At 37.2% G+C, this 23,913-nt stretch overlaps 5 protein-coding genes across 10 annotated transcripts; 3 read left to right on the top strand and 2 right to left on the bottom strand.

Annotated features, from left to right (window-relative positions):
• Positions 1-137: 137 nt before the first annotated feature.
• On the bottom strand, positions 138-4,211 carry LOC104820559 (putative E3 ubiquitin-protein ligase RING1a). Its single transcript, XM_010551044.2, has 10 exons — positions 3,854-4,211; positions 3,663-3,705; positions 2,561-2,619; positions 1,813-1,894; positions 1,517-1,637; positions 1,391-1,432; positions 742-1,269; positions 564-671; positions 314-484; positions 138-235 (listed from the first exon to the last, which is right to left on the bottom strand). The coding sequence occupies exons 1-10, from the start codon at positions 3,990-3,992 to the stop codon at positions 191-193; spliced, it is 1,338 nt and encodes a 445-aa protein (XP_010549346.1). The 5' UTR covers positions 3,993-4,211; the 3' UTR covers positions 138-190.
• Positions 4,212-5,889: 1,678 nt separating this feature from the next.
• On the top strand, positions 5,890-9,123 carry LOC104820557 (pentatricopeptide repeat-containing protein At5g64320, mitochondrial-like). Of its 5 annotated transcripts, XM_010551040.1 has the most exons (5): positions 5,890-5,966; positions 6,272-6,340; positions 6,479-6,994; positions 7,127-8,632; positions 8,773-9,123. In XM_010551040.1, the coding sequence occupies exons 3-5, from the start codon at positions 6,486-6,488 to the stop codon at positions 8,831-8,833; spliced, it is 2,076 nt and encodes a 691-aa protein (XP_010549342.1). In that variant the 5' UTR covers positions 5,890-5,966; positions 6,272-6,340; positions 6,479-6,485; the 3' UTR covers positions 8,834-9,123. The 5 variants fall into 5 exon arrangements, with proteins under 5 accessions (XP_010549342.1, XP_010549338.1, XP_010549340.1 ...); XM_010551036.1 differs by having other exon boundaries at positions 6,479-8,632; XM_010551038.1 differs by having other exon boundaries at positions 6,272-8,632.
• Positions 9,124-9,539: 416 nt separating this feature from the next.
• On the top strand, positions 9,540-14,610 carry LOC104820553 (glyoxysomal processing protease, glyoxysomal). 2 transcript variants are annotated; one of them, XM_010551033.1, is made up of 14 exons: positions 9,540-9,846; positions 9,985-10,031; positions 10,141-10,321; positions 10,438-10,485; positions 10,583-10,642; positions 11,111-11,236; positions 11,418-11,546; positions 11,675-11,778; positions 11,964-12,049; positions 12,135-12,229; positions 12,317-13,058; positions 13,271-13,463; positions 13,924-14,015; positions 14,114-14,610. In XM_010551033.1, exons 1-14 carry the CDS (start codon positions 9,781-9,783, stop codon positions 14,383-14,385), a joined length of 2,241 nt encoding a protein of 746 aa, XP_010549335.1. In that variant the 5' UTR covers positions 9,540-9,780; the 3' UTR covers positions 14,386-14,610. The 2 variants fall into 2 exon arrangements, with proteins under 2 accessions (XP_010549335.1, XP_010549334.1); XM_010551032.1 differs by having other exon boundaries at positions 12,314-13,058.
• A 94-nt stretch (positions 14,611-14,704) lies between these two features.
• On the top strand, positions 14,705-17,426 carry LOC104820555 (mitochondrial arginine transporter BAC1). Its single transcript, XM_010551034.2, has 8 exons — positions 14,705-15,021; positions 15,609-15,698; positions 16,149-16,250; positions 16,340-16,444; positions 16,531-16,629; positions 16,703-16,891; positions 16,979-17,077; positions 17,187-17,426. Exons 1-8 carry the CDS (start codon positions 14,926-14,928, stop codon positions 17,319-17,321), a joined length of 915 nt encoding a protein of 304 aa, XP_010549336.1. The 5' UTR covers positions 14,705-14,925; the 3' UTR covers positions 17,322-17,426.
• Positions 17,427-17,565: 139 nt separating this feature from the next.
• On the bottom strand, positions 17,566-18,784 carry LOC104820556 (squamosa promoter-binding-like protein 3). Its single transcript, XM_010551035.2, has 2 exons — positions 18,084-18,784; positions 17,566-17,934 (listed from the first exon to the last, which is right to left on the bottom strand). Exons 1-2 carry the CDS (start codon positions 18,455-18,457, stop codon positions 17,808-17,810), a joined length of 501 nt encoding a protein of 166 aa, XP_010549337.1. The 5' UTR covers positions 18,458-18,784; the 3' UTR covers positions 17,566-17,807.
• Positions 18,785-23,913: the final 5,129 nt, after the last annotated feature.

The following is a 23,913-nucleotide window of genomic DNA, read 5'->3' as shown; positions in this document are numbered from 1 at the left end:
AAAAACTGGCAATTTTGTTACATGAAAAATAAATAACTATAAGGAGGAAAATCGTCTTCGCATTTTGTACAAAAAATAAATAAATCAATCGTCTTTGCTGACAACAGAAGAAGGGACAAAAACATTCGAAAGATTCCTATGTAAGTAAAGCTTCCTCTCTTACATGTTCCTTTCCTCTTTTGTCGCCTCGTCATGTCTCGTTCTCGTTCGAACCTTTCTTTTGGTAGGCAAGAACCTGTCCAATGGATCAAACCCACCAATTTTGATGTTCATTCTATTCAATGCAGAAGATTCTAGAAGATTCTACACTCACCACATAACCATGGTGGAAGTCATACATCTTAAGCCCACCAAGGTTCTCTTCCTTGTTCACGGCCTGCAGCTCATCTCGGCTCGGGTCGATCTCCATGGCTCTGGACCTCAACTCCTTCACCACATATATCTCAATCTCGTCGGCTTGAGCCGCGTTTTGAAGGGCAATGTACTGAAAATGCATTGACACCGACATGAGATCGTATAAACTCAAGAATGAAATGTGTCTGGTTAGGACGTTGATACTTTACCCGGCACAGTGACTTCACCGTTAAAGTGTGTCTGCAACTAAGGTAAGGCTGTTGCAAGTTCGGTATCTTTTTCTCGTCCATAGAAACAAGCATGATGTGGATATCCATCTGCACGGGTATGATACTCTTTGTTCAATGTCATTGGTCAACAAATATGTTTGAAGATGCGAAAGTTTACCTCTTTATCGATCTTTTTCAGGTTCTGAAGGTAATCCACCAACTTAGCAACACGGTTGTTGTTGTTGTTCTGTGCGTTCTTGGCATTTCCCGAGCTCCCATTCCCATGGCGTGTGTGACTTCGGGCCCCACCTTTGCCCCACGAGAGTCTCTCAGAGGTTCCCAAAAGCCTACTGACTTTTCCCGTGGATTCTTTGACGCCTTCAGAGCTATTTTCATCACTGCTTCTATCTGAGCTATTAGTTGCAGAAGAAGAGTGTTGGGACGAGGAAACTCCTCTAGCCCTTTTGCTTCTTCTGGGTCTGATCTCTGTATAACGCTCATCGGCAGAAGATGAATCTCTAACTCCGTCAACATCATCATCGCTTGTGACATCTGTTTGATGGTTTCTCTGTCCTCTCACAGAACTATCTCGAAGGTTATGTCGGGATTTCCTAAGCGAATCTGCAGTTGCTGTCTTTTTGGAAGATCTCTTTCTGACAACAGCTTCAGTTTGTCTCTTCACTGCCTTAGCAATATTTGTTTGAATCTGTCAAAGGAGAGAGCACATCTGTTAATGCAATTCACCGATGCAAACCCTAATGAAATATGAACGCAGAAACTTCAAAGAGCTCAAACCATGTTATCGTTCCCACAACACGATAACTTACCTCCTTACTGCGAACCTTGTCCGCCTCACTGAAAGCTAACTCCTGTGGCAATACAATACAAACAATGAAATTTTTGCACAAAAACATAAGAATCTTATCCATATTTATCAACCAGCCAGTACTTACCTCCTCCTCATACTTGTCAATATCTGGATACAGGTAGGCAATGAGCTTATCGAAATTTTTATCATCTCTCAATGATCGACGACTAGCACAGTGGGTACGGCAAGCAGGGCATTCGTTGTTTCTTCAGGGATATAGTCATTCGACAAGAAATATGAACCAATAAGATGTTAATTTGGCTCAAGTTAGTACTTAAAAATTTTGATCCAAGAAAAGCTATAGCTATAAAATCAATTGAAGGACAGAATTTAATTCTCTAACGATTTTTGCTCGACGATGAAGTGGAAGTCTAAACATACCCGAGACGCATGGATTTGTCAATGCATTCCCTGCAGAAACGGTGTAGGCATTCCATCACAGTTCTCGTCTTCCGGATGATACCTGGGCAAGTGCAGAGTATGCATGAATGTACGAACGATTTGCCAGTCAAAATCAGCACGAGGGGAAGAAATGAAAATGTCACTGCTGAGAATACAAGCCGCAAGAAAAGGATGCAAATGGTATGGTAACAACACTTTCATTAGGTAAATTACTCTTTTTTTTTTTCATATTTGACATAAAGAAAGTGCAAACGTTTCTATTAACGGAGAGTAGCATGGAAAAATGCATCAGCCTCCCGTCTGAAGGATCCCAGATAACAAGCATCCAGAACAATGCCATGCTTAAGGATACCGAAAACAAAGGTTATCTATCAGGCACCGGTAAGGCAGCATCCAGTCAATACAACTGTTCAAACACTATACTATCAGGAGTTCTAGATTTAAGAGTCTTTAACGCAAATTTAGCATCTGGTACAAAATTTTGCCAAAAAAGAGGGGATAACGGTCATTCTATAGGTTGCAATACCCTAAACCTTTCATGTATGTTCATGTTGTCTTATATAATGTGTAAGACTAACAATTAGACGGCTTTAATCAACAATTCACCAGGAGCCTAAGTTTACTTTGTTTAGACGTGCATATCTTCGAACAGGAACCTGGTGTACGAAAGAAGAACATGCAACTCTTACATGCTGTATTGAGTTGAAAAATAATTTCTGTAACGTACCAAGACAGATTGGACATTGCACCTCCTTGCGAACTTCTGACAAGTTTACCGTGACAAATCTGCCAGCAGAAACAAGAATTGAGTACAATTACTATTTGCAAGCAAAGGGAAACAATGAACTACGTTACGTATGCACCCAATTGCCGAGCTTTTCCTCCTCAAGATAACCACCATCCCTCTAAGTTTTAAACGGGAAAGGGTACGACAATTTAGCCCATGAGAGAATGCACAAGTGCCAAGGAGGCGGTAAGTTAATAAGAGCTGCTAATTAGTTTAAAACAAGTGTAAGAGTTTAATGTTAGGCATGGAGGAAACATAGGACAGGCTAGATTAATGAAGCAGCTGATTTACCACAAGACCGAGGTACATCAAGCAAATGCCAAAACTCTGGCTATCTACTCAAACAGAGAACAAAGTCCGGAAATTATGAATTCTTTAGATAAGTATCACTTGGAACAAATCGATTAGCAGCTTTAGTTAGCTACAACTTAGCTACCTTATACCCAATAGACTCCCGACAAAGATCCCTATACGAATTCTGATAAAACATCATCAGCTGTTCACTATATCAAAACACGAATTGAACAAGATCACCGGAGCTCTGATGTAAAACCATAATCAAACCAAGTCTCTGACCCATATCAAGGTCTGCATTATAGTCAAACAATCATAGGGCATATACCAAAACACTAGTCACCATATCCTGCCACATCTTTTCTAGCTATACCCAGTTGGACTCAACAAACAAATCGAACCGGACATGGGAACACGATCCAGAGATTGATAAAACAAAACAGGATTCTGACACGAACAGTGTGAGACCCAGATCCTGGTTTCATCAACTTCTATTCATCTACATGTAGAAAATACAAGGTCTACACCATTTTACCCTATTGCCAACTCTGCAACTGTTTCCAACACACAGCAAGCAGCTTTATAGAGCATGTATTAAACGATAAACGATACAATCACTGGCATGCCGCAAATTGCATGCAGATCCAAAAATCACCGAGAAAACATCGTGAGGAACATGAGAATGCAAGAGAAAACAACGATAGAATCAAGAAAAAGTAACAAAGGATCAGGAGAGCAGAAGGCTTACTCTTTATCCTTTCCGTCGCTGGAGAAGGAGCTCCGATCAGATTCTATGAAAAAAAACCCAAGAGATAGAAATCCAAGAACGAAATGAAAATTAGATGCGAGCTCCTGGGTACTGAATCTTCAAACCCAGAACGAAAAATTTACATGGGTTGTTCATAAACTCATACTTTCCCCGGCACCGAGAACACGTACCTTCAGCTTCAACATCGTCGTGATCATCACGATCTTCTTCCTCCGGCTCGTCCTCATGATTCTCTCCGTCTTCCGTCCGCAGAGGACCGTCTTCAACTCCGGCGGCATCGTGGAGACGTTTGCGTTGGTGGGTCGGCATTGCTTCTGTCGTTATCGACGGTTCTTCGAGGAGAAGATCGGAGACAAAACCAAACAGGAGAAAGGGGAAAAAGGGGTTTTGAGTGTTCTGGAGGTTCGTCTTCAATGGCGGACGGAGATTCGCGTGCGAATACTTAGCCTCTCGCTTGACCTTTCTTCATTCCCTGGGTTTGTTTCCGTGCGAGAGAGAGAGGGTCGAGCTCGGAGGCTCGTGGTCTTTCAGTTTCACCGAATGAATTTAGCTTTATTATTAGTTCCCTTATATATAATTATATTATATATATTATATATATATATATATATATATATATATATATTCACGCAATTTCCTTTTCCTTATCGCTATGCAAAGCAAAACACACAAATTGAAATAAAATAATATATTGTATATAAGTTTTCATTTTTTTAATAAATAATATAAAGTAGTAAAAGATATGTATGGTCGGAATCAAATTGTGGTTTGTTATTTGACAGATTCAGCTAAAATATTGTGGATGAAGCCAAAGAGACTGCATCTCTTAGTACAGGTTTAATGAAATGTTTTATACATTATTATAGGAAGATTTATATATATATATATATATATATATTATACATTATTATAGGAAGGTTTATATATAGATGTATATAGTTAAATTTTAAAACAGATTTTTTTTTTTACAAAAAAAGGTATACATAGTTAAAATATTTATAACATGGTTCGGCGCATATTATCCATAGAACCATATCCTAATTTTAAAAGTAATAATTATATTGAAATTAAAAATAATATTAGTATTTATGATATACAATGTTAGGTTAAAATTACTGGGATATATGCCACTAAAACTAGTTTTAATACTTTAATATATATATATATATAATGATTTGCATGTATATTATTAATAAAACTAAATTAATATACTCTATTATTATTATTTTTTAAATAATATACTCTATTATTACTCCCACATTAATTATTTTCTAGCTGCGGCCAATTCTACATCGGTTTTAGTTAATTTAAATGTCACCAAGCAGCTGAAATCCATGTCATGAATTTGATACGAAAACGAAACATGATTTTTTTTACTGTAATCTTTTTTATATATTTATGAGTGTGTGTGTATATATTTTCATAACCATATATATATATATAGTATATACTATTACAATCGATCATATTGTTTTTTTTATTATGTGCGAATTATAAATTACTCTTAAAAAAATTTCACCTAACAGAAATAAATAGATTTTTTTGGAAATTTGGATTTAGGAATTCAGATTTTAGATTTGAATATATTTTAATTTAGTTATATTAGCGTTCACTATTTTTACATAGATATACCTATTTAATTTTTTTAATCAATTTTACTAGTGTGGACACTTCGGTTCGGGAATTTAGTATCGACCCGATCCGTCCCAAAACCGAATCGGACCGAACCGAACCGAATAACTTTTGGTTCTAATTTGGTACACTTTTTATGGAACCGAATGAACCGTTCCCGAACCGAACCGTATGAATACCGAACCGAAAATCGAATATTCCACTAATATATGTGTAAATATTATAGTCTGATACTTATTTGGTATTCATATAATGGTACCGTTTCGAACCGAACCGATACTAAATCCGAACCGAACCGAACCGTTTAATATTCGGTTCTAGTTTAGTACACTTTTTGTAAAACCGAAAATACCGTTCCCAAACCGAATCGCTTGAATACCGAACCGAAACCCGAAACGCCCACCCCTAAATTTTACCGAACTAGATTGTCGAGACCCACGCCCAAATATGGGTTTTTCGGTTATGTTAAAAATGTTGGGCCGCCAGTGTAAAACAAATAAAAAAACTGGCCCAAGTGGCAATTGTAACACTAATATCCATACACCTAGATGTACCTGATTAGACCTCTTCTGGGGAAAAACCCTAGTCTTTTGCCATCTCGTCCCTCTGTTGCCTCTCTAAACCCTAGCTTCTACATTTCTCCTCCCTGAGGTACGTTTTCTTCTCCTTCTCCTTCTTCGATCCTCCTTACTTGTTGTTATCTTTGTGTCTGCTCTCTCATGTTTGTTCATCGGTATCTGTCTTTGTTCGTATGCTTTTCTTTGATTTTCTTGTTTGCTTTTGTTTAAATCGTCGTGTTAAGACTTAAGAGTTTGTGAACTTTGAACTTGTTTTCATGGTGAACGATATTGAGATTGAGGATGATCTGGTTCTGAATCTTGTTTTGGTTGTTCTTAAACGGTTTCTCTTGGATATGGTTTTGTTGACGTGCCCGTGTGTGTGTATTGGATTCACAGATATCTACGATGGCTTTCTGTAATAAACTCAGCGGTCTTTTGAGAAACACGGTTACCCAGAACGCACAGGTTCCTGTTTCATCTCTGCCCTAAACCCTAAACTGTATTTAGAATCAATTACGACTTTGCAATTATAATTACACGGTTTTATTAAGGGTTACGGTCTTTTCGAAAAAAATTTAATGGGTTATATTTTTGTGGGTGTAGCCGAGAAATGAGTGCCATAGGTTTGGTATACCTTACTCATTTACCCAAATTATGGGGTGTGAGCAGAAGATCATGGCCTTTGCATAGGATAGAGTGCTATGCGATCTTCCAATCTGGATTTTGCAGTTTTGAAGGAGGCGATGCCGTTTGCCCAGAAAACAGTGGATCTGATTCCGAGAACGAATGGGAGAAGCTACTTAAGCCATTCGATCTCGACTCTCTTAGGAGATCGTTTCATAAGATCACGCCTTTTGAGCTCTGTAAGTTACTGGAGTTTCCTCTCGATATTTCTACATCAATGGAGTTGTTCGAGTTGACGGGTTCTCAGAAGGGTTACCGTCACTCCTTCGAAGTGTACTGCGTTCTTATCGATAAACTTGGAGCCGCTGGTGAGTTTAAGACTATAGATAGGTTGTTGATGCAGATGAAAGAAGAAGGGATCGTTTTTCGAGAGTCCGTATTCATCTCCATAATGAGACACTACGGAAGAGCTGGTTTCCCAGGACACACTACGAGGTTGTTACTAGAAATGCGGGATGTTTTCTGCTGCGAACCCACTTTTAAGTCTTACAACTTAGTGTTGGATATTCTTGTCGCTGGTGATTGCCATAAATTTGCAGCTAATGTGTTCTACGATATGCTTAACAGAGGCGTTTCTCCCACTGTTTTCACGTTTGCGGTGATGATGAAAGCTTTCTGTGCAATCGGCGAAGTTGATTCTGCTCTGTCACTTCTCAGAGACATGCCCAAGCATGGTTGTGCCCCAAATTCCATAATCTACCAGACTCTCATTCATTCTCTGTCAAAGGGCAATAGAGTGAATGAAGCGCTTAAACTTCTCGAGGATATGTTTGTAATGGGCTGTAACCCTGACACTGAGACGTTTAATGATGTCATCCATGGTCTATGCAAGCTTGATCGGATCCACGAGGCAGAGAAATTGGTTAACCGCATGCGGGTCAAAGGATTTACTCCCAATAGTTTAACTTACGGCTTTTTGATGAATGGACTGTGTAAAACGGGCCGAGTTGATGATGCAAAGATGCTTCTTTCCGGAATTCCTGAACCAAATGCTGTGCTTTTCAACACCTTGATTCATGGCTATGTGACAAGCGGGAGGCTAGACAAAGCTAAATGTGTTTTATCAGATATGAATGCTTCTCGTGGGTACGTTCCTGATCTCGTCACATATAACACATTGATTCAGGGATTTTGCAAGGAGGGTCGTGTGGGTTTAGCTCTCCAAGTGCTTCACGAAATGAGGAACACCGGTTGTCAGCCGAATGTTGTGTCTTACACTACTCTTTTTAATGGGCTGCACAAGTTGGGTCAGGTAGTCGAAGCCTACAATATTCTGGATGAGATGTCCAGAGAGGGCCTGAGATTGAACACCGCAGGTTTCAACTGTTTGATATCTGCCCGATGCAAGGAGGGAAGAATCCGCAAAGCCGAGGAGATTTTGACTGAGATGCGGAGTAAAGGGTGCAAACCTGACATTTTTACATTCAATTCTCTTATATCCGGATTCTGCAAGGATGAAAACATCGAAGATGCCTTGCGCATATACAGGAATATGCTATCAGAGGGTGTCGTTGCCAATACCATGACCTACAATATACTGATCCGAGCATATCTCAGAAGAGGTGAAATAAAAGAAGCCCAGAAGCTCGTGTATGAGATGAATTTAAGGGGATGCATGCTGGATGATATAACGTACAACAGTCTGATAAAAGAATTCTGCAGGGCGGGGGCTGTGAATAAAGCGTGTGGCTTGTTTGAAGAGATGATGGGGAAGAGGCTGGTTCCGAGCAGCATCACGTGTAACATACTGATAAACGGGCTGTGCCAAAGGGGGAAGATAAAAGAGGCGGAAGAGGTTCTGAGGGAGATGATAAGGAGGGGGTTGACACCAGATATCACCACATTTAACACAATGATAAATGGATTATGCAGGGGAAGGAGGATAAGAGAGGGTCTGAAAATGTTTGAGCAACTCCAGGTTGAAGGGAGAATGACACCAGACACTGTAACCTACAACACATTGATGAGTTGGCTGTGCAAAGAAAATGAAGTTGATGAAGCTTGTTCCCTTCTAAGCAGAGGTGTGGAGAATGGTTTTATTCCAAACCATATAACTTGGTCCATATTGCTCAGGTTTGTTCTTCTTTGAAGGAGGTTGGGTTCCTGGGATTTATACAGCATATATCAGTGGGATGAGCTGCGTTTGTCTTTTGGGCTTGCTTGAAATATATAATAGAATTTGGATCTGTAGTTTTAGTTTTGTCCTCTTTCAGCCAAGGTTGCAACCTAACTCTGAGAGTAGCCTCCGACCCCCAGGCTGCGATCGTTTGCTAGGGGCGTCAAATGAAGGAAGAATCTGCTATAACCCAAATCAACTTCCTCACACCAGCTGTCTCAGCACCTGTTAACTAATCTCGGGCTGGCCAAACCAGATTACAAAGGCAGAAGAGCTCAAGCACACACAGATTTACCAGTCAGAGTCGCCCCACCCACATGAACCAGGAAATGGTTGCTACATCGGTTTTAGTTAATTTAAATGTCACCAAGCAGCTGAAATCCATGTCATGAATTTGATACGAAAACGAAACATGATTTTTTTTTACTGTAATCTTTTTATATATTTTTGACTGTGTGTGTATATATATAGTATATACTACTACAATCGATCATATTGTTTTTTATTATGTGGGAAATATAAATTACTCTTAAAAAGTTTCACCTAACAGTAATAAATAGAATTTTTTGGACAATTTGGATTTAGGAATTCAGATTTTAGATTTGAATATATTTTAATTTAGTTATATTAGCGTTCACTATTTTTACATAGATATACCTATTTAATTTTTTAATCAATTTTATCGTCTTTTTATATTTAATTTTCGCTGATCAGGACTTTATTTTCAGTTAATTTTTATTATTTACAAATTCATTTAGATTCTAATTCTAATTAATTTTGTTTCAAGAAAACTAATATAAAAAACCTTTTAGATATTTAATTACATATTATTGGATTTGTTTCTTTCAATTCTATTTCTCCTTAGGCTTTGGTACCGAAGAACGGATCTGCTCCGACTTTGCGTGTGAGTGATGATTTCATTAAGAACCGAAACATTGACGGAATCCGTAAGAATTCGTGGGCCCAACAATCGCCGCCCTTAATTGTTCTTGGTCAGTGTGATTCATCCTCTCCTCATCCCAACACGAGAGGTCAAGAAGCATACAAAAATCCAATCCATTCGCCAATCGCCTGCTGTCTGGGCGAAATCCCTGGTTTTCCGATCATGGGTTTGTCGGAAGCTTTCGTCTTTTCCCAGAAATTCGCCGTCTTGGTCAAAGTTCAAGGACCTGTAAGCGCTTGTTTCTCTTTACCCTTTTCGTAGACACTGGTGATTCGCGCGAAAATTGTATGTACACGTGTATGTGTATTTGGATGCATATGAACTGATACACAGATACTGTGATCATATGTTATCGATGTTGTCTAGGATCCAAAGGGATTGAAGATGAGAAAACATGCTTTTCATCAGTACCAGTGAGTATAAATTCTTACCAATCTATCTTCTTCGATTTGGTTTTTCGTTTTTGGAGATTATGTTTGTCTGATTCCTTCTGGCCGTTTTGGTTTTATTGCTGTCTTGTAGCTCTGGCAATACAACAGTTTCAGCTTCTGGAATGTTGTTGCCTTGTAATCTCTACGACACCGAGGTTGCTCGGAGTGTGTTTGAAGGATGTGTTGCTGGTCAGGACTTGGCTCTGGTTCTGACTGTTGCATCTGTTGTAGAACCGTTTTTAACTTTAGGACATAGAACTGGTGTCTCTCAGGTTAGATATTCAACTCTAATTTCCAACCAGTGATACCCATTTGTCCTAGAGTTTTCTTTTCTTTTTTCCCTTTAATGGAATGCTGATTGAGTTATTGTTGATGTTATCTTGTACAGGGTCCAGTGAAGTTTATTCCAGGTGCTCGGGTTGAAATAATGGTGGAGGTATAATAAGATTAATTCCTATGAATGGTTTGCTTTAAAATGATAAGCTGTTGTAGGAATCCTCAGGGCATGATTTGGTGATGTTTCTTGTTTTTAGGATCGGATAAAGTCAGAAGAGGAAGCTCCTTCTTGGGTTCCTGCTCAACTCCTCTCCCTGGTATGAAATCTCTCTCTTTTGCTCTCTCTCTCACTGTTGGTAGATTGCTGTGTATCAGTTTATTGTCCATCTATTGTTTCAGACTTGATATTTTGATTCATAAGTGCATAATAACTCCTGAAACGGCTTCATTCTACTAGTGGCCTATGATATCGACAGAAAATCTTGGAAATTTTAGCATGTTAATGGGGTAATAGATTACAAAGTAATTGTAGTCGGTTTAGTTTGTATATAATATTAGAATTTCCTTTTTGTGGTTTGAGGTGATTTCATCATTTTTAACTTGGTTGTCTTTGATAGAGTAGAGTTATGGTATGTTATTACTTGCGGGTTGGTCCCGTGATTTCTGGAACAATTAGTTGCCTTTTCCATCCGAATTTTTCTATTTGTCCTGAAAGTTTATTGCCCTTGATAATTAAAGGTATATGAAGCTTGTTTTCAGTTCTGATTAATCAATATATTACGAAGGTTGATGTCCCTGTATCTTCAGCTGCACTCCAATCTCTTATCGAAGCTTCTCTGGGATCAAAAGACTCTGGATGGGATGTTGGATGGTCTCTGGTCTCCTATGAAAATGGTTCCCAGCCGATCGATGTAAGTCAAATGCACAGGCCATTATCACATATCATGAAAGGAACACATTCTGATCCTTTATTGGTTGCTTTGGTAAATAGAAGAGTTTGATGCTTGTGAGTGTTCCTTTTGTTGAGTCTGCTTTTTCTTCAAAATGGAATTTCCCATCTATTTCTGAAAAAGTTTTAATTGACCCTTCCAGATTGAGCCTGAAAGCAAATTATTGATGGAGAGTCAGAGACATATGCAACTGGAGGAGCCATTGGATGCTCGCTTTATGGCTAAGTCGGCATGTAGGATGGCTCTTCTCGGAGTCCCTTTAAGTTTACTTGTAAATCTCCCTGTTTTTCATCCTTTATTTCCCTTTCTGATTAATATTTTATTATACAATTAGAAATCCTTTGAAATTATATTTACAAGTCTGGACCGTTTTCAGAATGTGGATATTTTCTGAACCAGGGCCAGCCAAACATAATGTTGGGCTCGTCAATTAACAGAGGTGATGCCCTTGTAGCAGTAGGCTCTCCTTTTGGTATCCTCTCGCCCATGCACTTCTTTAACAGGTAATTTTTGTACTGGCTGACCGCTTTTCATTATGATTGGTGATCAACATGGTTTTCATTCTCTCGGTTGTCATTTCTAACTCTGGGAATTTACATGGTTTTGCTGTCTCACATCTTTTATCTCTTCTCGCTGCTAGCATGCTTCATGCTGCTCTTGTTTAGAGCCATTTTGTTGTTTGAAACAGTATTTCAACTGGTTCCGTTGCTAACTGCTGTCCTCCTGGATCGCTCAATTCATCACTTTTGATAGCTGATGTTCGGTGTCTTCCTGGTGTGTACAAAACTTGGTGATTCGTTGATTTGTTTCACACTTTTCTAGGGCTAAAAGCTGATTTTCCTGGGCATTTATCTTTCAGGAACCGAAGGTGGTCCGGTGTTTGATAAAAACGGATGCTTTCTTGGCATTTTGATCAGACCTATCAGACAAAAGAGTAGTGGTGTAGAAATTCAGGTTTGTTGAAGTGTGCTTTATTACATTTAGGTGTTTGAAATGTTGTCTTTGTAATGTATCATGCAAAATTGTAGCCTTTGGTAGCAGCTGGTGATTCCATGGGGAGCTATTGCCACTAGTTACAAGGACTTGCTGCTGGATGAGCCATGCAACGAAGGAAGAGGAACCCAGTGGGGAAGTGAAACGTTAAGTGCTAAACCCAATGCGTTCTTTTATCACGGTCCCGAGAAAAGCTTTTGTCAAGTTGATGAGCATCATGGTTCTAGCTCTTCTTTAGAACCAAAAGTTGCAGTCGAGAGTGCAATGAAATCTATATGTCTTATCACCGTTAATGATGGTGTTTGGGCATCCGGTGTTCTTCTCAATGAACATGGTCTTATACTAACCAATGCTCATTTGCTTGAGCCATGGAGATTTGGAAAAGGCATTGTAAATGGCAGAGGGAATGAGAATGGTTCAGACACCCATCTCTTTGGAGCTGAAGAATTTTCCTCCACCAGAAATGGAACTCGGCATCCGGAGAGTCGCCCTTTGTCCCGAAGAACTCCAAATAATCTGTATTCTTCTGTGGCTGATGGTATCAAGGAATACAAACACAATCATCTTCACACTGGCAATAGAGACATTCGTGTTCGTGTGGATCATCTAGATTCTTGGGTTTGGTGTCCTGCACAGATAGTATATATTTGCAAGGAACAATTGGATGTTGCCTTACTGCAGCTTGAATATGTTCCTGGAAAGCTTCGACCTATTGTTGCTGATTCTTCTTGCCCTCCGTTGGGTTCGAGAGCACATGTTATTGGACATGGACTCTTCGGACCAAGATGTGGTAAAGATCTTCTTTTGTCTCTGTTTTCTTGTTTTGGTTTATGGTTTATCTGAACTTAGCAAGTTTTTTATTTTGATTACTGAGGTACATGCTCATAAATACATGTACCCTCTGTTCTCAATTGGAAGAAAGAAAGCAATTGTTCATTGATCTTCTCTTCAGTTGGGTTTGCTCATGAATTCTGTCTTATGACATTTCTGTGTTGCTCACAGGACTTTCTCCATCTGTTAGTTCCGGAGTTGTGGCGAAGGTAGTTAAGGCAAACACGTCACCTTATCCGGAATCCATTATACAGTATAAAAATGAGTTCCCTGCAATGCTTGAAACAACTGCTGCTGTCCATCCGGGAGGTAGTGGCGGTGCAGTTGTCAATTCCCATGGTCATATGATTGGACTTGTTACCAGGTAATGTAATACCGTTTTTACCAAGAAAGTGAAAAAAATGTCCAGTTTGCTATGCTTTGAGTGTGAATGGCTGCAGGACAAACTTCATGTACAAGCACAGTTCATTAGACTCAGTAGTTTCAAATTCAAGTTGTAGACGGTTTTTTTTGGATTCAATAAGATCTGTTAAAGAAACCAATATGGCTTAATTTGGATTTCTTCATGGTAGAGATTAGGAAGAGCTGTGTGATCTTTTTTTTTTTAGTTGGATTCCATCGATCTTTTCTTTTGAGTTTACTTTCCTGCGGCATCAGCTGACGATTTCTTTGATTATAGCAAAAAAGTAGCATACTCCACCCAGTAGACAAGGGCCTAAATTTACAGACCTCTGGATTCGGTTTTGGGCAATTTGGATGTGTCCTTTTGCATAAAGCCTCCCCTTTTGTTTCAAAGACATCGTTTATTTTTTGTTTCTCTGCAGCAACGCGAGACATGGGGCAGGGACAGTTATACCGCATCTCAACTTCAGCATCCCGTCTGCAGTCTTGGCACCGATCTTCAAGTTTGCTGAAGGTTTGGATATCATTCCAATTTCTTACGGTTTACTGATGGTTTTTTACTTAATAGTTTTCTCAATAGATTTCCCTTCCTCTGTGTCACCATTCAAACAGACATGCAGGGTTTTACCGTCCTTCAAGTTATGGATCAACCCAACAAAGAGCTCTCGTCCATATGGGCATTGATGCCACCACTGCCGCCAAAGCCAAAACCCTCTTTTCCCGGTCTTCCTCAGTCACTCATAGACGGTACCAATGGTGAAAAGAAAGGATCTCAGTTCGCCAAATTCATAGCAGAGACACAAAACATGTTCGGAAAGCCAGCCCCGTCTCAACGGGGCGAGCAAGAGAAACTTTCCAACGACGTTATTCCCAGCAAATTGTGACAAACGAACCGTTAAAAGACGAATGACTGTCCGCTCTCTGGAGGAATGAACCGGGAAGTCTGTGTTCTGTAACATTATGTGACAATGGGAAATTCCGGATAAAGTTTGTAACTTATGCTCGGAAAGAGCTCTATTTGTTGCTGTTGCTGTTGCTGTTGCGGACATGTTTAAATTTTTTAGAACCGTTTCCTGATTCTTATTGTCCATTTGGACCATTTCGTGAAAGTTCTCTTATTTTGATGAAAGATTAAATTTTGACCATTACCCTAATGGCAGAGACAATCCAAACATGTGAAGATGGTTCCTTTCTTGCGAAAAAAAAAAGTTGGCGTTTTTTTTATCTCGTTCTGTATAGGTTTCCTTGGTTTCTTGTAGCAAGTTGGGATTTTTAAGACCCTGTACCATTTGAATACCGTGGAACTTTCACATTACCTTTGTGGGCTTTGCAAGAAACTACGGGGTCAAGGCACTGTCTAATCGCTCTCGTACGAGATTTTGCTCATGCTTGGTTGAAAACCCGAGAGAGGGAGAGAGAGGACGATGGGGGAGGGCTTCGAGGGTCACAAGGAATATATCGCCGGAATGATGGCTGGTCTCGCCACCGTCGCCGTGGGTCATCCATTCGACACCGTCAAGGTACCACGCATCTGCTTCAATCCTTATGATTTCGATTCTTAGCTTCGTTTTCGGTGCAATCCCCAAGTGGGTCGTTCATTTCTTGTTTGGATTCGATGGTTTTTGCTTCATTGTTCCGTGATTGCTACTATGTTCATTTCGTTTGGTACCCATTTGTTGATTTCACTTCCGGTTACAAGTTTGTTTCCGTCATGTCGGAGTGTTTTTGCTGCTCCACTTGAAATGCGCAATTGTCGAAAATTGTCTTTAAGGAACAGATGTTGGATAGGTATCAGCCAATGCCAGTGAAGGTTACTTCTAAGGTTTGGTTGGATTTCCTTTTTGTTGGGAATATCTCTTTTTCTGCTCCACTTGAACTGGGTAACTGTTGAATTATCTATTAGGAATTGGTATCAGATAATGTCAATTGGGTTTACCCTCATGATGTTTGGACTTATGTGGTTTGTCAACTGGTCTTGAATCATTGGCTTGAAACAGTGGTTTACATGAATTTCCTTTCCCTCTCTCCTGAATTTCTTAGTCATAATTCACCTGTTTTTATGATGTGTAAGTGATTAACATGGGTTATGTTTTTACGTTTGTGTCAGGTAAAACTCCAGAAACACAATACAGATGTGCATGGGATCAGATACAGAAATGGCTTGCATTGTGCTGCTAGGATCTTGAGCACTGAAGGAGTATGCTTCATTTTGCTTTCTTGGTTTTCTTCTTCTCTATTACTTGAATTGTTTCACACTGATTTAAATGAAGGAATCATGATTGTTGAACGAGTTTACCAACTTATCTCGTGTTTTTTTTTCCGGCAAGCATCTTGAATGGAACATGGCTTTGTGAATTAGCATTAGGTAATGACACATATAAATCACTCACAAATGTGAATAACAAATGTTCCTTGATAACTTATAGTTTTTCTTCTGAGTCTGTTACAGTGCCATGAGTCTCTTTGGAACTTGTTATGCCCCATGAGCTCTTACATCTATGAAAGAACATGATTCTGAGTTTTCCATCTCTTTGACATTACGTGGAAGCTAGGCCTATCCGTTTTTACCACTCACGATGAATCTGATACGAGTTGTTGGGTGTCATATTCTTGGAGCATTCCCCTGACTTACTACCATTTTTTTAAGGTCAAAGGTCTTTACAGAGGAGCGACATCTTCGTTTTTGGGGATGGCCTTCGAGAGTTCACTCATGTTTGGCATATATTCCCAGGCGAAGCTATTCTTGCGGGTAATGTTTCAGGTCAAACGATCTTTACTGATCTTTAATGGCGAATCTGATTAACCGAAAATTTGCTCGTGTTCCATTTGGTGTTAAAGGGAACTTCTCAAGATAACAGGCCACAGCCACAGATAATCGTACCATCTGCTATGTTTGGTGGAGCTATGATTAGTTTTGTACTATGTCCATCAGAGCTAGTAAAGGTGAATTATCCGAAGCACCAGCTTTTTCCGGATAACAGTTTGATGTTTTCAATGGAGTTTATATGACTTCTGTTGTTTTTCTTCAGTGTAGAATGCAAATCCAAGGCACGGATTCTCTGGTTCTCAACTCACGTAGATACAGTGGTTCGCTCGATTGTGCCATTCAGACGGTTAAAAATGATGGGGTGAGAGATGTACACTGCACAACTATACGACGGATTGGACGAGAATATTGTGTTTTGATACGAAGTCTTTCAGGTAACAGGTATTTTTCGTGGTGGTTCAGCGACATTCTTGAGAGAATGTTTTGGAAATGCAACCTTTTTTGTTGTCTATGAGTATGCTCGTTATCACATCCACTCAAAGTTGGAGAATTCTTCGCTAAAAGACAGCAACTTGGTTGACATGGGAGTAGGCGTTGTCACTGGTGGTCTCGGTGGAATAGCTGTAAGAATTCTCTACTTTGTTTTGATGATTCCTAGACAATGTTATTCTTTCTTGATGTTCATGGGTTTACTCGTGTTTCTATTACAGTGCTGGTCTGCTGTTTTGCCTCTCGACGTAGCAAAAACCATTATCCAGACTTCTCCGGACAAAACTTCCCCGAGAAATCCATTTGTAGTTTTGAACTCGGTCAGACATCTACATTTCGCCTTGCCTCCATGTATTCCGAGCACCGATACGAAGTTATATGCATTTTTTATTCGGTATAATAATGTATTGGAGATTATATTCTCTGTAGATCTACAAGAGGGCTGGACTGAAGGGATGCTATGCGGGTTTGGGTCCTACCATCGTGAGGGCGTTTCCTGCTAATGCAGCGGCAATCGTTGCTTGGGAATTTTCCATGAAAATGTTGGGAATTAAACATCACTAGGATATGATTGGTTATCCTAAGTTTTAAAAAAAAAACCATTCTTGTAATGGATCTTAAGGTTTACTTACATAATCAAGAAACATTTTCTCGGAAAGCTTCAGCTTCCTTGGTGTCCTCACATGTTGATTGCAGAACATATGATCTAGCTCAAGGTCTTGCTTGAGGCATGTCCCTGCTTCCAGACATTTGTCCAAGAAACTGCTCTGTCGAAGCCCTAAGCCCTGAATGCTGTCTACATCCCGTAAAACATTCAACGTTCATGCATTTTTCGAGGTTTGTTTTATTTCCGTGTCACGGGTCTTGCAGATTTCGTTCATTGCAGGCAATGGGGGAAGCAACACTCGAGACTTTACACAGTAACATAAAAAGATCCATCACATAGGATTTCACTAAAGGAATGCAGAGCCTTGAGAAGAAGGAGAAAAAAAAAAGCAAGAGACGTGACAGAAGAGAGCGAGCTTCTATACTTCATTTTCCATCAATCCTTCAGGTTTGGTTAGACCCTTCACCACTTTGATACTCGTTACTAACTTTCCTTCGCCTCTCATTATGCCCGGCTAAACGCCTTCTGCAGCTCCTCTTGGCTTCGTCAAACTCCCCGATCTCGTGAAACCTTCATCAAATCCAATGCCAATTATCATATGATTGATGATATGACATGATGTGATTCTGGTCTGATCTTCATCTGGGTCTTTTTTTTTTCATTTCATTTTCGCAGGAGAAGAAAAGGAAGGAAGTGACGAGAAGGTTCTTAAAACAGACCTGCTGCATTGTTGGCAGAAGCGTTGGTGAAGACCAGAGACATTAACCACTGGAGCTTTGGCATGAAAGTCGCAGACTTTATGGCGTTTGTGGTAACGTTTAGCTCCTGTCATGTCCACGTTGCAGTTCTCCACTTGGCACACGTTATAACTCTCTCTGCTGCTGCTGCTGCTGCTTCCGTACGCTGCCTTCTTACCTTTCTTCTTCTTCTCAGCCTCGGCCTCGTTCTGATCATCATCTTCTTCTTCTTCCTCCTCTTCTTCTCTCTCTCTCTCTCTCTCTTTCTCTCCCATTTCTCTCAAACTCCTCTTCCCTTCGGCTTTAGTTGTTCCCATACTCATCATTGGTGGTAAAGCTGAAGACTTTCTGTTCATGGGGAAGTCACTTGTGAGAGAGAAGAGTGAATATAAACGTTCTTTTGAAATTAGAAAGGGTGAAGGTGAAGCAGCCAAAGGAAAGTGGGAAGAATCACAAGTACTATGTTCTTGGACCACAAAGTTCCTCTCTCTCTCTCTCTCTCTCTCTCTCTCTCTCTCTCTCTCTCTCTCTCTTTCATTGCTCTTTTTTCCTTCTCTATCAACTGGTAACAGTTTTAACTTTAACTCACAATAAGCATTGCAAAGTTAAATGGTGGTGTTTAAGATCTTAATTATTCAATAAGCACATGTATATATGTAATATATGTATCAATGTACATATACATATATATGTGTGTGTGTGTGTATAGAGGGGAATGTATACCAAATGCATCAATGTGAAAGCAAAGCAGCATTGAAGATCAATGTTTGTTACTTCTACAAATAATATCTAGTAGGAAAAGGAGATTATTATATTGTTTTTAATAATCTTATGTTATAGCATTTTCTCGAAATAGGCAATTTGTCAAATATGATTGGCAAAGAAAATCCAGTTTGTGATAATAGTTGATGATTAATTATAAGAGAAAATCGTATATAAATACTTATCAAAATCTAAAATAAATATCTGAACTATACAATTTCTATATAATAAATATTTAAACTTTATCAAAATCTTATATAAGTACTTAGATTTTAAAAAAAATTTCAAATAAACTCAAAATCTGTTAATGATGTTGTCTATTTTTATTTGAAAAATACTTGAACTTTGTGTTTATTTAGAAATTTTCAAAAGTCTAGGTACTTATATAGATTTTAAAAAAAAATCGGGTGTTTATATGAAAATTTTATAGTTTATATATTTATTTAGGATCTTTATAAAAAAAGGCATATATTTCAATTTCAATTATAAAATAAACAAAGGGCATATGTTTCAATTTCAATATCAACATCTTCCCTTCTTTCAGTCTTTTCAAATGAATGATTATATTTTTTTCTCTTCTTTCATATATATATATATATATATATATATATATATATTGATGTAACAAAGATAATAGTAATTGTATCCATTTAGGGCCACCACACATCTCTTACTCTCAATTAGTCATTTCTTTTTTCCTGTGAAGCTGAGGTGAAGTTAGTTCTGTGTTATTAATGCATATATCACCCATCCACTTGGATTTCTTTTTTATTTATTTATTTATTTATTTAATTTTTTTCTGAATCCATACTAGTTATAATAAAAGATGTTCATGTTTGTTGTCTGTCCAAATATATATATGTGTGTATATATCAATTCATAAATTAGTTTGTATGTGGACCCTATCTCTTAAATAAATGTACTTGCGAGTTTTTTTAAAAATTATTTTAGATAAATAAAATAAAAATTTCATAAAAACTGAATGTTATATAGGAATGGAATAATATCTAACTACATTTGAGAGGAATTGGATTTAAAATTAATTAGATATACTTTTGCTTTTTCAAATTAATTAACTTTAGAGCTAATATAAAAAATGGCATAGAAAACTTTAGAAAAAAACATATAGTTTTTTAAAATTAAACATAGTTTGAACTAAAAACAAAATTTAATTTAATCGAATTGGAATTTAATATAAATTTGAATTTACACACCTTTCTAAAATAAAAAAAATTAAAATACATTTAAGTGAATGTAAACTCTTAACCTAAAATGTGCATCCATAATTGACATAATATAAAGTTTGAAAAATGTATTAAAAAAATAATATGCCAAATGAATTTGGCAAAACTCATCTGTCAAAGTCCCTCAGCATTATTGTACTGCCTGTCAATTTGTGAATGCATGCTTGTGCCCCCAGCATCTCATTCTCTCTCTTCTTCCTCCATTTTTTTTCCTTTTAAGAGAATTTTGTTTTTTGGCAGGAAGCTTATTCAAATAAGTTAAAAAAAAAACTAAAACAATATATTCTTAGAATCAATTTAAAGCAAAATATATTTAACACATGTCTAAAATTTTCTTCAAATATATATATATATATATATATATATATATATATATAGCTTGTGTTGGATTAATGTTTAAAATACACTATATGTTTTAGTCTAACAATTAAGTAGATATTAAAACAGAGATCTAAAGATTGAAGTGTAGTTTCTCATTGTTGTTTTAGCATTTGTTTTGTAACAATATAATTCATTTTCACTTGTTATTTATATAAAAAAAGAATTTAAATATGTTCCATATGAATAATAAAGAGAGAATTCTGAAAAATATAATTGAACTACTCACTAAAAAAATTATTCTCCCATTCCTTTTTTTTCATGTTATATTTCTCACAAAATCGGAATGACTAAGAGGAGAGTATCTCATGGTGAATGAAGATTATGAATCATAAATTTTATATATATATATATTTTTTTTTTTGATAATCAGCATAGTTCTCCATACCTTCAACCCGACTACATCTACTATAGATCCGGGACCAACCTTTGTATATGGACCATTTTGGTCCAGAAATTACATCTCTTCCCATTAGTGAAAAACCTTGAGAATGTTTTTGTCACCTCTTAGCCATTGGACCACCAACGGTTGGGTAAACTTTTATAAATATATAATGAAATAAAACATAAATACAATATCAATGTGAATATATTTAAAGAAAAAAGTTTGTAATGTCCAATAAGGAAGAAGCAGCGTAATGGGCTCGTGACACCAACGAGAAGCTTAGGTTTCTATCTTTGTGTGGGGCCAATTTTTTGCAGTACACGAATTGATTTTGTATCACCCTATATAATTATATTTGTACAAAGACAAAAAAAAGTACTCATGAACAAAATAAAAAAAAATATTTATTTGCTATCAAATAAATTTAAATATATAATATAGTTCATTATTCATAATAAAAAATAATAATAAATAACTCATCTACAATTCACACACACACATGCTATCATTATTTACAATGATGATGATCGATAATAGACGAAATACTAATATTAGAATATTTTTTTTATCATATATATATATATTGATGATGGTCGATTATAGACCAAATACTATCATTAGAATATTTTCATTTTGAATTTGAGGATATATATTTTCGTACAAACTAAGCATTTATGTCTTTAAGGTTTATGAACGGTAGCAAACGAAGCAATTTAAAAGGCATTGTCGGGATGAGAGAGAGAGAGAGAGAGAGAGAGAGTGGTCCAGATTATAAAGTCTTTTATATTCTTAGGGTTAATTCCACGTGAACCCGACCATAAACAAGTATTCCACGTGGAATATTATTATAAAAAAACAAATCTGCCAAAATAATAATTAATAATTTGGGCCTTGAAAAAGAAAAACGAAAATGGACTTTTGGTTTCTAGTTAGGGTTACAGGAAAGAGACCCAAAAGAAAGAAAAAAGACAGCCCATCATTTGTACGAGGAAACCTAATTTGAACGTATAACGTTAGTCACGTTATTACCATCACGAGTACTTGACCATATACCAAATCTCTCTGCGTGTATATATATGTACGTATTCTCTTATATTCGTAGATAATATGATATAAATCGGTGAAATTGTACGTTGCGTTGATAGCGAGCTTGCTCGGGTAGAGTAACTATTTACTCGGTAGAACAAGCCATCCCGAAACCCAAAATCTCAAATCTGGAATCCAAAATCCAAAATCTGATATGAAACTATAGAAAGTAAAATTTTGACAGAAAGTTTGCTTGGCTCGAGTGGTATATTATTACTCAGCCGAGCATGCACTAAAACGGATCTAATGTGTTTTGTACAAAATATTTTTTTTTATAATCCGAAAATTCACTTGACTTTTAGTCCAACTATAACTCTCAGAAAACCGGAAAAACCTATTAACATATGATATTCTTGATAGGTAGTAGCTGTATCTTGCTAAATATTGATGGAATGTTTATTTTCTGTTAGTTAGCTAGTGTTAGCAGTTGTATGACAGAAGCGATCATGATTCATTTCTCAAACTTTTTCGTTTCTTAAGAAGCCCATGTGAATGTCCATCTCCAAATGGAAACTCGAATATAGGTTGAGAAGTTTTTCCATTTCTTATCAGTTGAGCCACCCAATCTTGTTCTTTTGTACATAAGACTTGTTCGTCCCGAGTAGAATTTCTACTCAGCCGAACATCTGTTACAAAAAATTCACGGAAAATCATTCTCGATCCGAGCAGATTTCTACTCGGCCGAAGACGTTTTGTGCGTATGTTTTCTTATAGAAATAAGTTTCAATGAACTTACTCGACCTCAAGACAGATATGGTTCAATGAATATAGATGAAGAGGAAAGGCATTAACCCAATGTTTCAAGAAGAGTCTTGATGAAAAAATGGAAGTGTGGAACTGTATCTGTAAAACACATAAGAAAAGAAGCAATAAAAAGAAAGAAGACATTGACATCAATGAAGAAAAAGACAAAGCACATATTCAGAAGATATTGAGAGAATCACTTGGAGAAATTTATATATGTTGAAGACTCCACTAGAACACACTGATGAGTGATATTTGAAAGAACGTGAGGTAGATCAGAGAGGAGTTTTAAGTAACAGACGAATCAATCATTGGGTCTAGACATGGTCTAGGGTAACACGTGGTATGCGCTGCATACAAAGTGTTTGTGACTGGTAGAATTTCTTGTAATATTGGAGTTTTATCCAGAGAGAGTAAAACTGGGTGGGTTGACTGCTATTTGGAAAGTGTTGATAAGTACTTGACATGTATAAAAAAAATAGAATCAGTTTGGGATTTTTCAATTTGCAAACTCGTGTGAGTGTACTTTTTCAATTCCGACACCTTTTTCATATATACTTATCTTGAGAAGATAGTAATTATAATTTGTAAATTTTATGAAAACATATATACGCCTTAATTTTAGGGTTTCACATTATAGTTTCAACGCGGTATTGGAGAACTTGCATGCTATTTTTGAGGTCCAACGAGTAAGTCCGATATCCACACTATAAGATTCTAACCATATATAGAATTTTTTAATAACACGAATGGACAACATCTAAAATTTTACCTGGATGTAGAAAATTATAATAAAATGTGAAAATTAAATAAAAAAGACAAAAAGAATCGAATCACTTTATTATTACATCACTTCTTATTATATTATAATGAAAATAACTCACATATTTATATTTATAAAAAAATCGCATATAAATACCTAAACGTTTACAAAAAATTCTAAATAAAATAACACCTTTTTTAAATAACTGAAAGATCTAACCTTAACCTCGAATGCGATGCATTAATTAAAATCGAAATCAACTATACCAATCAAACTATTGGAACACACTGTCGGAGAAAACACCAAATAGGAAAAATGTTCCGCTACTTCGGGAAACGAGACTGATGGAGCACCAATTTAGGTTTACAAAAGACAAATCTGATATATATATATATATATATATATAGGGGTGAACCTTTTGGTACAACTTCATGCGAACTGAATCGTATC

The sequence above is a fragment of the Tarenaya hassleriana genome, unplaced genomic scaffold, assembly GCF_000463585.1.
Source record: "Tarenaya hassleriana unplaced genomic scaffold, ASM46358v1 Cleome31, whole genome shotgun sequence".
Classification (NCBI taxonomy): Eukaryota; Viridiplantae; Streptophyta; class Magnoliopsida; order Brassicales; family Cleomaceae; genus Tarenaya; species Tarenaya hassleriana.
Note: the sequence above shows the minus strand (reverse complement) of the source record. Positions and strands in the feature narration are given on the sequence as shown.